This window comes from Pongo pygmaeus, chromosome X (assembly GCF_028885625.2).
Source record: "Pongo pygmaeus isolate AG05252 chromosome X, NHGRI_mPonPyg2-v2.0_pri, whole genome shotgun sequence".
Lineage (NCBI taxonomy): Eukaryota > Metazoa > Chordata > Mammalia > Primates > Hominidae > Pongo > Pongo pygmaeus.
This window is the reverse complement of record NC_072396.2, coordinates 7,701,856-7,718,497: the sequence shown is the minus strand read 5'-3', so window position 1 is coordinate 7,718,497 and position 16,642 is coordinate 7,701,856. Positions and strand designations below refer to the sequence as shown.

Here is a 16,642-nt window from a genome sequence, read left to right as displayed (position 1 = left end):
AGGGAGAATGTCTTTCAATGACTCCCCAAAAGCAAGATGAAATCCCCATTTTCTGGGACACAAGTTAGAATTCTACTTTTTGAATCTGGCTTTTTTTTTTTTTTTTCCATTTGCCAACAAAATTCATCATGTGATATAAGAACACGGGAGATGGAATTGCTGTCTTAAGATCAGTATTTTTCATTTTTTTTTTTTTTTTTTAGAGGCAAGGTCTTGCTCTGACATCCAGGCTGGAGTGTGGTGGCGCAACCATAGCTCACTGCAGCCTTGACCTCCTGGGCCCAAGCGATCCTCCTGCCTCATCCTCCCAAGTACATGGGACTACAGGTACATGCCACCATGCCCAGCTATTTTCATTTTTTTTTTGGAGAGATTTGCCCAGACTGGCCTTGAACTTCTGGCTTCAAGCTCTCCTCCGGCCTTGGCCAAGATAACTGAAATTGATCATGATTACAGGAAAGGGGGATTTAACTAAAAGAAAATAAGACTCCAAGTCTCATAATTTTTTTTTTCTTACTTAAAAATGAAATATTTGAGGTTTTTTTAAAGGAGGGGCACAAAGTTTATTCTGCAAACTTATTTTTCTTCCAATGTGGAGACATGGAGACAGGCTTTTTTTTTTTTTTTTTTTTAAATATCCCACACCTAACGTGGTCCTTCCTAGAGGCAGGCCATAAATCATGCTGCTATGGAAAGCCACCATTTAACAGTGCTGCTGAAATATGGTCTGTCAAAGGAAGCCTCATTTCTGCCATGAAAAATGGAAAGTGACCCTGTTGAGCTAAACTTTTAAGTGGTGTCTAAGCTATCGAAATATTTGGGATCGTCTTAAACCACTTGTGGGATTCGCAGTTAACCATGGCAATAACCCAGAGAACAGCACATTTCCATTAACGCTGCTAGTACAAAAATGCTTTTAGAATGCCGTGTTCTGGGGCAGATGGGCCAATCTACTTTCAAAGTGACCCAAAGCATTGCTGTTTTCTCTGGAAACAGTCTAACGGGCTTTTTCTTGCAAACTAATTCAAGTTTTTGTAGCATGTTTGCATAACAGCGAATGCTAAAAAAAACTGGATGTGTTTTCTGTCCTAGTGCCCTCATGGCTCTTGGTGGAAAAGGGAGTGTTTGGGAGTGTTTTTAATTTGGAAGGTGAAATTATTCTCCTTGGGTTCCTGACTGACAATGATGGTAGCGCTATTAACAGGTTGTTTGCAAGGCACCCTTGCGTCAAAATTTCAGGTCAAGTTAAATACCATACAGACAATTTTTACACAATTAAAAAGGGCGTGTTCTGGAAACCTTCCCTGAACCCTATTGACGTCATTCCTCCAAGAGTGTGCTGTGCTCTCTCTCAGCTCTGAGGCTTTCAACACCCTCGTCCCTCCACGTGGAATGTCCTTCCCACGCGCCCTTTGCCTGGCCAACTTGCCAGGCCAAGGACTGAAGGATCATAAGAGAAAGAAAAGGTTTGGGGTGATACAGAAGGTAAGGTCTTGGAGACTGATAGAGAAGCTTATTTGGGGCACAATGTTGGTGAGCAGCTTATCTGATATACAAATGACAATGATTTCAATGTAGACAGTCATAGTTAAGGAAACATCTTTAGGAGAAAGTACATATATCTGTAATAAATTAAAGGGAATCTTAAGTATTCAGAAAGTTATTATCACAATTCAGAAAAATATGTTTCCATTTGTAAACATTAAACCCTCTGCCATAGGTGAACAGAAAGCAAGATCAGTATAAGTGGTTACACACACAAACTTGGGATTGTTCCCATGAAGACAGTCACCTTTAATTCTGCAAAACTGATGTAAAGCAGATACAGCTCACTGACTTTTTCATCTCTATTACTCTATTGAAAAGGTCTTCTCTAGTGGCTCAACTATAAGTCAGCAAAAGTTACTGGGAGAAGTCAGGTAAATCCATTCCTTGTCTCCATTAGACAAAAGTGTGTTAAGCATTAAAGCATTAATTTGTTTTTGTAACTTTAAAAACTGAAGTCAAATTTTGTTTTAATTACAGACCAGAAGCTCTAAATATTTCACCTCTACAATTTGATTCTTGAGGTTGCCAGCACTCTGTTTCCTTGCATCCCAGCTGAAGGGTCTATGGTTAAAATGTTGATGTTTTCCAAAAGGTGTAACCAACTATGGCTTGTTGCCATTCTCTATTACTGATGTTAATACCTTGTTAGGAAGCGGCATGGTCATACTCATACTATGGCAATATTGTATCTGCTTGCAAAGATGAGACCCACAGAAAGAATTTTCATGTTAATGAATTAATACATTTAGGTATTCGATTCTTCTTTTTTGTAAGCCCTTGTTGCTGCCTTTTGTAACACAAAAGGTTGTCCTCCATTTATTTCCAAAATCAGCTTATTTGGAGACCTGGAGGGAAATAATTTTTCTGAATATGCCCAGGGTGACGGACACTGAAATTTCTTCTGATAAGTCATGCCACTGAATGAAAATGAATCACTAACGTGCATATGAAGGAAAAATTCACTGCCAGAGAGAAATCTCATGTAAGCACATCATAGGGTTGAATTAGAGAACTATTCTCACTGCAGTGTTAAGATGCTGCAAAACAAAAACAGAACAACAACAACAACAACAAAAATCTTTCGTGTGTTCCTCTGGACTACCTTTCTTTTGGCTTAAGTAGAAACCTTGGATCCACGGGCTTCTGACCTCCCACCATGCTTTGATTGGCCGTGAAGGACTCTCACTAGATCCAAAATGCTTCCTGAGAATTACAGGACAGTGCTTGAAGAATGGAGGTCTGCTGAACAGAAGTTATCTTCTTCAAACAAAACGCAGAAAGAAGCAAAGGCACTTTGTTAAGTGATCATCAAACAGTTTGGGTCCAACCCTCTGAATGAGTTTCTTCTCCTGAGAAATGCAAATTTAATATCTCTCTAGCAGGAAGCTGAGAAAGCTTATTTGCACCACTCTGAGCAGGAAGGAGTTAAGACTATTTTCTAAAGGGCAGACATCTGTGTATCACATTTATAGATGGATATAGATGTGAGGGTATTGTCTAGATGCTTTTATGGAAAAGTTTTGATGGGATTTTCCATTATAACAACATTTTCCATAAAAGAGCAATAATAAATTTCAAGGTAGGATTTCTCGACGTCAGCACTGCTGACATAATGGGTAAGATAATTCATCACAGTAGGGCTCTGTGCTGTGTGTTGCAGGATGTTTAGTAGCACCCTGAGCCAAGACAATAAAAAATGTCTCCAGGCACTGATAAATGACCCCTGGGGGAAAACACTACTTTAGATATTCAAAGTCTTCTGGACAAATACATAAGAATATTACTGGACCTGGTTGGCAATATGCTTTAAATAAGGTACTGTGTGATAATTCTATTCCCATAAAGCACTTGGAAGCACATTTCTGTTTTCTAACCTGTGCTGTCTCTAGGATGACGAAGGCATTTTACAGCTGGACTAGTACCAGGAGCTAGGACCTCAACACAGAAGCAACATCTGTGGTTTAAAACCAGGTCAACTGGCCGGGCGTCATGGCTCATGCCTGTAATCCCAACACTCTGGGAGGTCGAGGTGGGTGGATCACCTGAGGTCAGGAGTTCAAGACCAGCCTGGCCAACACAGTGAAACCCCATCTCTACTAAAAATACAAAAATTAGCTGGGCGTGATGGTGCGCACCTGTAGTCCCAGCACTTTGAGAGCCTGAGGCAGGCGCATCACCTAAGGTCAGGAGTTTGAGACTAGCCTGGCCAACACAGTGAAACCCCATCTCTATTAACAATGCAAAAAATTAGCCAAGCATGGTGGTGCATGCCTGTAGTCTCAGCTACTCGGGAGGCTAAGGCAGGAGAATCTCTTGAGCCTGGGAGGTGGAGGCAGAGGTTGCAGTGAGCTGAGATTGCACCACTGCACTCTAGCCTGGGCAAATGAGCAAGATTCTGCTCAAAAAAAAAAATGAGGTCAACAAGCACCTCTGAAGTCCATGAAAGGAATCAGAAACAGAGGGGAATCTTCAATATTGAGAGTTGGTTCTACTGATGACACAAACCCACACACAAAATACTTGGGTCTTCTAAGAGGGAGGCTGTTTTCTTCATTGAGCACATATAAGAAACACAGATTGGCCTCCATCAGCCTCAGACTAGAGTGGCTAGAAGGTAGAAGCAGTAAGATTTCCCTTTATGAATCTTCCTCTTTGCCTCTGAACTTCTTCCTTACTTTGCTTTTCCCCCACTGGGTAGAAAACCATTCCAAGATATTATGAAAGTGAAGAGCAGTGATGGTTTTAACATTATGGGTCATGAGAGACAAACGTAATAAATGAGATCGCCTGAACACTCTGTTCTAGCTACTTGAGGAAGTATTAAGCTTTATTCCAAAGGTAAGAACTACAGCCAATGAGGAGGTGAAATAGAGAATGGGATTTTTGGCTTTATGTAGCAAAAACTTTCTGTGAGATACTGCTGCCATGTTTTCCATCACTAGAGTGTTAAAAAAGAATAGTCTGACTGGAGTAGGAGATCTTACAATTCCCCTTTTGGCCTCAGACTCTATGATTTTATGACCTTGGATGAATATTAAATGTGGAAGAGGAAAGAACTGTACTAATAATGTACACCTGACTACTACCTCAAAATGACAGGCAAAACAAGAAATGGCAAACATTCATGCCTTCTTTGTACTGAACATTAAAGGCAAGGAGGTTTTTAATCCTCCTATCGATCCTGGAAAGTCAGTGCTATTATTGAACTCATTTTTCAGAGAAGGAGTGAAGGCCCAGGAAAGTTCAGCTCTTACCCTGCAGTGATGACAAGAATATGAACTCGGCTGGGCTCAGTGGCTCAAGCCTGTAATCCCAGCACTTTGGGAGGCCGAGGCAGGAGGATTTCTTGAGCTCAAGACTTCAAGACCAGCTTTGGCAACATGGTGAAACCCTGTCGCTACCAAAAATACAAAAAATTTACTGGGCATGATGGCGCATGCTTGTGGTCCCAACTAGTTGGGAGGCTGGGGTGGGAGGACTGCTTGAGCTTGGGAGTAGCAGGTTGCAGTGAGCTGAGATTGCGCCACTGTTCTCCAGCCTGGGTGACAGAGTGAAACTCGCATCTCAAAAAAAAAAAAAAAAAAAAGAAGAATATGAATTCAACCAGTGCAGGTCTAGAATCTCCACTCTTAGCCATAGCACCCACTAGTCTCAAAGTGTGATCCAGAGACTCTCTGGGACCCTTTCAGGAGGTCTGCGAGGCCAATGTTATTTTTATAACAATAGGAAGGCACTCTTTGTCTTTCTCACTATCACCCTTTTAGGAGTGTACAGTGGACATTCCTAGTGGCCACAGGGTAAATGATGACATCATCAATGTATTAGCCAATGGAATGTGAGCTTGGGGTACTTTGATGCCTTAAAAAATTTCATTTTTTATTACTAATATAATAAGCATCGCTCGATACAATCCACATAAGGAAAAGATCACTGGGGTCCTCAATCATGGAAGAATGAAAAGGGCTTTTGAGACCTCAAAGTTTGAGAATAGTTGAACTGTCAACGCTGCATTTCTCATTGGTGTGTGTGTCTGTGTGTGTGTTGAGGAAGGGTGTATACCTAAAGCAGAGTTGAAACCAGTAAGGAAACAAGGTCGAATACAGCGGGAGGGGAGGAAACCCATCTCTGGACTTGCTTTGGCAGCGCGGCTGTTTTTGTCTTTCCTTTCCCCTTTCCTTTTCCTTCTCATTACAGCTGAATTTAAACAAGATTTGCAGCCGCCTGCGTGACATTCGCCTGGTCTGTCACCAAACTAATGAAAACAATTAATCAGTATGCTTCACTTAAAACTCTTCAGATTGGTAATAACACTTAGGAAGAAACCACTGGCAATGTCATATGAAGTCGTATTTAAATTTAAGAGAAAGACATTTCATTTAGAACTTCTCAGTGAAGACATGCTGGGAAATGGGGCCTTAGCTGGGGAAACGGCTGCATTTCTCACTGTTACAGCAAAGGGCTGCTGAGTGCGGACAAAGGAAAAGGTGTGGGATCCCAAAGTCGGAGGTCAAAGAGGTTGTGGCCCAGCTGCACAATGGCAAGCAATGGTGGGGTGAACAGACGAGAACAACAGCGTCAGCACAATGCCGAAAGACCAAGGCTGAATTAAACACCACCCATCCACATTCCTGGTCACTAAAAACCTTCAGTGCCTCTGAGTTTATTTCTCTCTGGATAAAGAGATTGGCAGAGGGGTTTTTACATTGGCAAACCCACCAGTAAGGCCCCAGACTAGACAGAGATAACAAGTCCCGCTGGAGGCATCGTGACACTCAAAACCGAGGGCCTCAGCAGCGGCCTCAGTGCAGAAGTTTTCCTCTGACTTTCTCCTGCCCTCCTGTCTCTCAGTCCCACTCTACCCCAAAGTGCCAGAGAAACTAGAATCCCTCTTCCCCAGTGCAGGTCATAAGAACCAAAACCCCTGATCCCCAAAGCCAGCATCAAACCTAAAAATATGACTCCAACTTTCCCCCTGCCTTTCTGTGTAAAAACTGCCCATAAATAAATCCTCTGACCTACTTTGTTTGACTGTAGATCACAAGACCCCCATTCCAGAGAGGGCCCTGCCCCATGCCCAGAAGGAAGGAACACTGCTCAGAGAGGCCAAGAAGCATCTAGATAGACAGGCCTGGCTGGGTTTCCCCACTCAGTCCGTTAGCATGAGGTCAGACCTTTCCCTCCAATCCTACTTCTACACACTGCCCATACTTTGCTGAACCACAGCAAAATAATGAACAATTTCCCCTGTATCTTTGGGTCTTCCTTTGGAAGCCTGCTGTGTACACATTAAGTAAATGTATATGCTTTTTATCCTATTAATCGACCTGCCTCAAACCTGTGATTTTCAGGAAAACTCCAGGGGGCCAAAGGCCTTGGTCCCCACACTATCATGCAGGCAAACCAGAGCATATTGGGCTGTGAAATCAGAGCTCGACAATACCAACCATCCTGGCATCAGAGTACCTGTCCTCAGGCAAGGGTGCTCCAGCCAGCTTGGCTACTGTAGGAAATATGTCCATGTTGCTAGTGGGCTCATCAATCTTCTGGCCAGCCTGTATCACCCTGGGCCAACGAAGGATGCCTGGAACCCGGATACCTCCTTCCCAGTTGTTTGCTTTTCCTCCTAAAAGATCAAAAAAGAGGTAAGAGGCAACAGGGAGATTTCAATGCTTTCAATGCTCACTTCAATGGACTCTTTCGTGCTCAATGTAGAAGAACCAACTGCTCTAATTACATAGATTCCATCCATGAGTATTCCATAAGCAATATAGTATATGTTGTATTGAAAAAAGGAATATATATGATACAGTCACCACCATGCGTGACATGGTCAGCACTGTATGGCATCTTGAACAAAACCTTTGTAATCAGAGGGACTCAACACAACAAAGATTTGAGTCACCAAAGATTCAAATCAATGACTCTGGAGTCAGGGAATTCAAGTTCCATTTCTACTTTACACCAGCTGTTGTAGGCAAAATAATGGTGCCCCCAAGTGTCCGCATCCAAATTCCTGGAGCCTGGAGCCTGGGGAAATGGGTATTTTGCCTTATATGGCAAAAGGGACTTTAAACATGTGACTAAGGATTTTGAGATGAGGAGATTACCTTGCATTGTCTGAGTGGATCCAATGTAATCATAGGGTTGTAAACCAAAAATAAAATTCTAAGCCTCTCGACTAACAGAATAGACCCCTCCTCTCAGCAAAGGGCATTCCAAAGGTTTAACCTGAAACACTAGTTCAGTCCATGATGGAAATAGGGGATTGGACAAGCCTCATTTTACCCTCTTTCCTTTGGAATTCAGGTACAACTGACCAGCATTAACATTAAAACACAGACCTTAAGACGGACAAAACAGACTGTTTGTAGCAATAAGATACCAACACGACAGATAGCAGGCCCTGATAGAAACTGCAGTAGTTTACCCCAAAATATATTTCTTTGACATATTTCAAAATAGCCCCACAAAGCTGTCTCTTGTGCAGAAAATCTACATTCTGTAGACAATCTCCTTCTCTTTTGGGGTCTTTTCCCTGATCCGGGAGAGAACTGACCAAGAGTCTGGCATCTTTTAAAGTCTGATAAGAAACACGTACAATCTATTCTCTCTGAAGCCTGCTACGTGGAGGCTTCATCTGCATCATAAGAACCTTGGCCTCCACAACACCCTTATTTTAACCCAGACACTCCCTTCTATCGACTGCAGGTCTTTAAATCAACTCTTTCAACCAACTGCCAATCAGAAATTCTTTGAGTCCACCTATGACCTGAAGCCTCCTCACCCCCCACCCCCCGACTTTGACTCATGCTACCTTTCCAGACTCAACAATGTACATCTTACATGTATTGACTGATGCCTTATGTCTCCCTAAAATGTATAAATCAAGCTGTAGCCAGAGCAACTTGGGTACATATTCTTAGGATCTCCCGGGGCTGTGTCAACTTGGCTCAGAATGAATCTCTTCAAACATTTTATAGAGTCTGACTCTTTTTGTAGACAGGGTCCTTTCAAGGGAAAGAGGGAGTCAGAGAAGTGGAGGGGTGTAATCACAGAGAGAGGCTGGAAGATGCTACGCTGCTGACTTTAAAGGCAGAGAAGGGCACCCCAAGCCCAGGAATGCAGGCAGGCTCCAGAAGTTGGATAAGGCAAGGAATAAGATTCTCCCCTAGAGCCTTCAGCAAGAAACATAGCCCTGCCAACACCTTGAGGACCCATTTAATTCATGGTTATTCCCAAAGGAAAATAAATCATTCTACCAAAAAGATACCTGTACCTGTATGTTCATTGCTGCATTATTCACAATAGCAGACATGAAATTAATCCAGGTGCCCATCGACAGGGATTGGATAAAGAAAATGTGGCACATATACATCATGGAATACTACACAGCCATAAAAAAGAACAAAATACTGTCCTTTGTAGCAACATGGTATAGCTAGAGGCCATTATCCTAAGTGAATTAATGCAGGAACAGAAAATCAAACACTGCATGTTCTTCCTTATAAGTGGGAGCTAAACATTCGGTACTCATAAACATAAAGATGGCAACAGTAGACACTGGGAACTACTGGGGGGAAAGAGGGAGGAGGTCAAGGAGTGAAAAACTATCAGGTACTATGTTCACTACTTGGATGACAGGATCACTAGAACCCCAAACCTCAGCATAACGCAATATACCCATGTAACACACCTGCACACGTACCCGCTGAATCTAAAAATTTAAAAAAAATCATGTTGTTTTGAGTCACTAAATTTGTGGTCAATGATTACAACGGACATAGGAAACAGATACGCCAGTCCTTTGCACTTGAGAAAATAGCTTCAGCTTTCTGTATCTCATATTCCCACAATGTTTCCACGTGAGTATTACATGGAATGATTATCCCAACTGCCAAGCTCAGTGCCTGCAAGAGAGGCACAAAAAATGGCTATTATCTTCGTTGGTATTATTTTATTACCAGGATGGCTCTTAACCAGGAGAGTTGAGGAAACAGGCTTGGTGCCTATGAAGCAATTAGAATATAATTAAATACAGCATTGAAAGGGTACCGGCAGAGGCAGGAAGGGTGAGTTCAGAGTGGATCAGAATGTCAGCAGATAATCTCAGAAGATGGTCACTGAAGGAACCAAAATATTTCACCCCAAAATACTCTTCTTTGACATATTTTGAGATGGATGTTCAGAGGGTCTGCAAACAGAAGCAGCCCTGCAAAACTGTCTTTTGTACGGGAGATTTGAATCTATAGAGAAAATCTGGCTGGGCGTAGTGGCTCACACCTGTAATCCCAGCACTTTAGGAAGCCGAGACAGGTGGATCATCTGAGGTCAGCAGTTGAAGACCAGCCTGGCCAACATGGTGAAACCATGTCTCTACTAAAAATACAAAAATTAGCCAGGCGTGGTGGCGCACGCCTGTAATCCCAGCTACTTGGGAGGATGAGGCACGAGAATTGCTTGAACCCGGGAGGTGGAGGTTGCAGTGAGCCAAGATCTCACCAGTGCACTCCAGCCTGTGTAACAGAGTGAGAATCTGTCTCAGAAAAAAAAAAAAAAAAAAAGAGAGCGAGAGAGAGAATCTGCATTGAGGCAGCCAGGCTTTCTCTGAAGGCCTCCCTTGTCTGATCTAGGAAAGATGAACTGAGAGACACACACCTTTAAAGGTTTGCAAGAAACATTCACCATCTCTTCTCTCTGTGGACTGCTACACAGGAGGTCTTATCTGCATAACAAGACCACCTCTGCTAGCCAGGCGTCCTCTTCTTCCCTCTCCTAACCTGTGTTGCCAGGAGGCAAGGCCCCATTCTTTCTGTAACCTCAAGATGGTGTAAAAGCATCAACCATCCAGCCATTTCTTTGAGATCTATTTTGTAAGGCTCCATGCATGTTAATAAATTTGTGTGCCTTTTCTCAGTTGCCTTTGTCAGCTGATTTTTAGCAAACCTTCAGAGGGCAAAGGGGCAGTTTTCCTGTGGCCCCTATATGAGCAACACCTCCCGTTGAGGGATGGAGACCAAGTGCTCCAGTATAGGGCTCAGACAGGCCAGGGCTGAGGTCACTCCAGCTGGGCAGGTGACCCATCGCTGGGGGAATAAACACTGCTTCCTCACCCTTTATGACAAAGACAGCGTAGGGCTAAGTGGCACTGAAGTAGCCATCAGGAATTTAGGCTGGGGACAAAGGGAGTGGAGTTGAAGATCAGCTACTCAAAAAAGAGGCTGTTTTAAACAATTTGTGTGAAGCATTAAATAGACAGTTAAGTGAGAATGAAGCCAATGAAAAAATGCTCATTCCTTGCAGGAATATCATGTGTGAGTCAACTGGAAATAAATGCCACTTATATTTAGGAAGTAAATTACTAGAAACAGAGGTTTCAGGGGTCCTGAAGCAAATCTCCATTGTTAAAAGCTCATCTCTCTCTCTCTTTTTTTCCTCTAACCTTTACAGGAATGCCTCCTTTTATTGCACTCTGTTCTAGTGTGTTTTTCAGATGTTACATTATTTATCTATGTATGTATTTGTTTATGTATTTATTTTTATTTATTTTAGGTTCAGGGGTACACGTGCAGGTTTGTTATATAGGTAATCTGCATGGCTTGGGAGTTTGGCGTGCAGATTATCTCATCACACAGGTAATCAGTATAGTACCTGATATTTAGTTTTTTAATCCTCTCCCTCCTCCCACCTTCCACTCTCAAGTAGGCCCCAGAGTCTGTTGTTCCCTTCATTGTGTCCATGTGTACTCAATGTTTAGCTCCCACTTATAAGTGAGAACATGCAGAATTTGGTTTTAGGTTCATGCATTAATTCTTTTAGGATAGTGGCCTCCAGCTCCATCTATGTTGCTGCAAAGGACAGGATCTCATTCTTTTTTATGGCTGCATAGTATTCCATGGTGTGTATGTACCACATTTTCTTTATCCAGTCCACTGTTGATGGGTATTTTGGTTGACTCCATGTCTTTGCTATTGTGAATAGTTAAAAGCTCATTTCTTACAGCTGAAGACTGTAGTCTCCTCAGCGGGCTCTGACCTTTGCAGACATTCAGACATTCTATATGCACAGTCACTTAGGGGAGATTCCTATGGAAGTTCACGTTATACTTTGTAGTTTCTGTGATGGCGTCCTAAGAAAGTTAAAACTCTTCCCCTTATTTTATCCTTTCAACATCACTTGAAGGTAATTCTCTGACAGATACTGTGATTCCTGCTTCACAGAGATCACAGCCAACTAATGGGAAGTTTAACTACTTTGCCGTACTTCATTCAAGCAGTTGAAAGCAGATCTTTGGGAGGAATCTCAACGTGTGAATTACAGTCTAATTTTCCTTCTGTTCCATCAAACTCATACAATTTTCACCTGCTTATCCTGCTACTCAATCAAACTCACGCCATCTTCACTTTAAATTTAACAACAAAATAAGTGATTGCTATAGAACAAAAAAGGGCTGGTTTCATTAATGGTTTAGATATACACATATTGCCCCCTTGTTTTAAATAAAACAGCATAAATAAACGGGAACAAAAACCAAACTATTAAATCAAGAAAAAGCACCCTCTAAAAGTTAATCCTCTAGATGCAACGTGGCATTGTGTATTGATTCTGAAACAGAGACAGGGCATTAATGGGAAGGCTGGTAACACGTGAAGGTTAATTTTGACAAATACACCACAGTTGTGTAGGATGGTAAGATTGCAGATAGCTGGGTGAAAAATATACCTCTGTACTACCTTTGTAATTCTCCATCAATCTAAACTCATTCATAACATTTTTATATTTTATATATATATAAAATAAATAATAAAAAATATAAAAAATATATAAAATAAAATATATATAATTATATATAAAATATAAAATATATATAAATATATATAATATATATATAAAATATAAAATATATATATAAAATAGTTGCACAATCTGAGGCTGAAAGAACTTCAGTTATGTGCTGTCACTTACTTAGTAAGCGGTAGAGTTACAGATAGAAATCCAGGTTTGTCTGACTGACTCCAAAGCCTGTGAATTTAAACAGTTCTCTCATATCACTTTATCTTTGCAGCAAGAGCACTGGTGCCAAGTTGTCTGCGTCCTGCGAGAAGAGGATCACACCATATTTGTAAACCACATTTAGTTTCTACACCTACGTAGAAACTCAGAAAGATACATGTGAACAGTCGAATTAAGGACTGAGGCACTGAGCGAATTTCGTACCCTCCCAGGAGTTGATCTGTACATCATCTTTAAGGTGAAAGGCAACGTCTGAGGATGGTTTACTAGGGGCTCACCAGGGGAAGCCAAGGGATGCACCTGGCTGTAGAGGCACGTGAGAGAGTGGCTGAAAAACATGGCCCTTAAACAGCAGACAGTGGCTGGGTGCAGAGGCTCATGTCTGTAATGCCAGCACTTGGAGAGGCCTAGGCAGGTGGGTTGCTTGAGACCAGGAGCTCAAGACCGGTCTTGGCACCATGGTGAGATGCCATCTCTACAAAAAAAATTAATAATAATTAAAAAAAATAGCCAGGTGTGGTGGCACACACCTGTAGTCCCAGCTACTCAGGAGGCTGACGGGGGAGGACTGCTTGAACCTGGGAGTTTGAGGCTGCAGTGAGCTATGATTGTGCCCCTGCACTCCAGCCTGGGTGACAGAGAGAGACGTCATGTCTTAAAAAACAGAAAACAAAGCACATAGTTTCACAAAAATCCACAGGCACATCCAACGTCTGTGTATTTTACAACCCAAGTGCCAGTGATCTATTCCCCTCTGAGGAATTTGCTAATATCCCAGAACTCCAGGTGATGGAAGAGACATCTTATGAGAACATGGCTTGATGTATAACCACTTTGAAAACAAAGCAAAATAAAACAAATCTCCGGCAGAGGCCCTGGAAATATCACAGCCTGCCAGAGATTCCAGATTCCCCAAGGAGCTCCAAGCCACAAATGGCCACCTGGTGGCAATAATTCTGCTTGGGTGCAAAGAAGTAGCTTACCCCTGCTCACGTAAGATGCACAGAGCACCTCTATTGCAGGCACGGGACTATGGGGGCAGCTGTGCCTGTAGCCCCTAGATCTAGCCACCTACTGACCACCTGAATGGTAGCACCAGGCATGGTTTCATCTGCAGCTAGTGTTAACAAATTGTCACACCCTAGAAACGCTCTGTTGGAAGCTCTGAACCCACTATGTGGAACATCATGAGATTCCCATCTTGTATTAATAGTTCTGAGTCTATATTCAGGTCCTAAAGAAATGTACCCATAAACATAATCTTGTGCAATTTTCTAAAGCTATAAAGAGAGAGTTTCTACAACAGTCATGGCAAAAAAATGTTTTAAAATTTTTTTAACAGATGATAAACACATCCGAGCACACACTGCCTATGGAAAAACATGTTGGAGGAAGCATGATCACACATTTGCAGGCATGTGTTGATGAGCAAGTGCCCTTGCTTGTCAGATGGTGTAGCTTTGAGTCTCCTTCCTCCTGTGATATTGTGTGGAAAGCGAGATGCGCCAAATGTGTCTGTCAGGCTGAAAAAGCACCGAAATCTGCTCTCCCGGGCACCACTCACATTATCATCGAGCAGAGTTTAGAGGAACTCAGAGGGTGGACACGGGATGCTGCATTCATTCAGCAGACATTTAATAAGCAATGACTTGCTATGATCAGGACTAATGATGGAGTTTCACATGCTCCCCAAACCATTCAAACTCATGACTTTATTAACTCTTGATTCTCACCATCACTCTGCAAGGCAAGTAACCCATTTCACAGCCAAGAAAACTTTGGCAAAGGTTACACAGCCAGTAATTGATGGTATTAGGTATAGTTCTAGAACCTGTCCTGCCAAATGCTAGACTTTACTGATTTTCACATCCCCAAATGGGACACAAAGATATACAATGGAGATTACGCCCTACAGAAACTCACAGCCTCAAAAGATAGATAATACCCACTGAGAACTCTGATTGTATGCCGACAGAATCCCAGAGAGAACACAGTGAACAGGGACCTTGCCCTACAGAAATTAAAGGTCTCAAAAGACAGCTCATATATATCCACAGGCCAGGCACAGTGGCTCACACCTGTAATCCCAACACTTTGGGAGACTGAGGTAGGAGGATCACTTGAGGTCGGGGTTTGAGACCAGCCTGGGCAACACAGTGAGACCTAGTCTCTACAAAAAATAAGAAATAAAAAAGTTAGCCAGGCATGGTGGTGCATGCCTTTAGTCCCAGCTACATGGGAGGCTGAGGCAGGAGGATTGAGTAAGCCTGGGAGTTTGAGGCCATAGTGAGCTGTGATCATGCCACTGCCCTCTAGCCTGGGTGACAAAGTGAAACCCTGCCTCAAAAAAACAAACAAACAAACAAAAAGATATGCCCACAGATAACTCTGATTAAACACCAACAAAAATCAAAGGAAATGTCTTTTACCTGGGCGAACCTGCCCTGTGCCAATAGATTTTGACTTGGGTTTTGAAGGAGAAATAAACTTAGGAAAGTTGGAGAATGGGATACGGGGGAAAGAAAAAAAAAAAACAGGTGAAGGAGTATGAATTATTTTTTCTGAAAATTTATGAGCAGAGAAAAAGCCATGGTCTAAGTTTAAAATTTTGTAGAGTAATTGTCCAATTTACACTTTTAACATCTTGATGGCATGTTGTGATGATGTTCTCATCACAGAAGGATGATGGCTGAGTTACTCAATCTCTCTAGGCAAGCGTAGCGAGGATTCTTCTACAATTTACTCAAAGACTCTTGTTAGAAACAGCTGTTTGCAAACTAGGCTTCTATTTTTGTCCTTCTGAATGCTACCACACAGCAGGTCAAATCACTTTTAATGGCAAGAGCATATGCTAGTCATTCTTATGCTTGATCTAGGCAGAATTTTATGAAATATTCTGTTTTTCATTTTTCTCCTCAAATCTTCCCATCTGAGATAACACTAATTCTCTGAATTGAGGCAAAGCCCGCTGAAGTGTGTGATGATAATTCACACGAAATGTTTTCTCACCCAAGATGCTACATTTTACACTCTCCTTGATTTATTCATGCCAAAGACTAAAACCCATGAACTGCAGATGGGAAATATAACAATATTTTTCAGGTTCCACCAACGTATTACCCATCTATTATGAAGGCAAAAATAAGGAACCTGGTGATATCAGTTCCTAAATAACATGTCAAGAATTGAAGAATATCCTTAAAATTAATTGACACAGGTCAAATGATTAAGAATGACTCCTCAAGCAATACGTCCAACTGCTAAGGAATCTAAGTCAAGGGCTGGCAAACTTTTTCTCTAAAGAGCCAGATAGTAAATATTTCAGGCTCTTTGGGTGGCTTTCTCAACTACTCAACTCTGCTGTTGTAATTAAGCAGCAGCCAGGAATGAGACATCCACAAATGAGCACAGCTGGGTTTCAATAAAACTTTATTTAGAAAAATCAAGGGCTGGTTTGCATTAGGCCCACACGCTATAGCTAGGCCAGTCCTGTTCTAATTTACTAAATTCTGATTTTTTGGGGTGGGGTGAGCACACCAACTTGGACCTTACTCCATAATATTAAATCCTTCAGCATCGGGGGAAGTGTCACAGCAATGTCTACTAACATTTTTCTTGTCACTTAATTGAACTCCTACTTAATATTGTCTGCAAGAATGAAAAACTAAAAAATATATCTTACTCTGGAATGCGAAGCTAACCATGTCCTGACTGGGGTCCACCTTTCCAACATCACACCTTGGTTGAGCTGAGTCCCACGAAAATGTCCTGGTCAACAGCTCATCCTCTGCTCTCTGGAAAGTTCTGCTGCTCCCTCTTGATGGTTGCTCTGCTAGGATTTGACCCTGGGATGGTTAATATTGAGTGTCAACTTGATTGGATTGAAGGATGTAAAGTATTGTTCCTGGCTGTGTCTGTGAAGGCGTTGCCAAAAGAGATTAACATTTGAGTCAGTGGGCTGGGAGAGGCACACCCACCCTCAATCTGGGTGGGCACCATCTCATCAGCTGCCCATGCGGCTAGGATAAAGCAGGCAGAAGAATGTGGAAGGACTAGACTGGCTGAGTCTTCCAGCCTACATCTT

General features: G+C 42.2%; 1 protein-coding gene across 5 annotated transcripts in view; it reads right to left on the bottom strand.

Annotated features, from left to right (window-relative positions):
• STS (steroid sulfatase) overlaps positions 1-16,642 on the bottom strand; it is a 205,784-nt gene that overhangs the window by 22,160 nt on the left and 166,982 nt on the right. For all 5 annotated transcript variants that reach the window (XM_063660535.1, XM_063660536.1, XM_063660534.1 and 2 more), the window contains one exon: positions 7,012-7,171. In XM_063660535.1, coding sequence (XP_063516605.1) covers positions 7,012-7,171 — 160 coding nt within the window. The remainder of the gene's footprint in view (positions 1-7,011; positions 7,172-16,642) is intronic.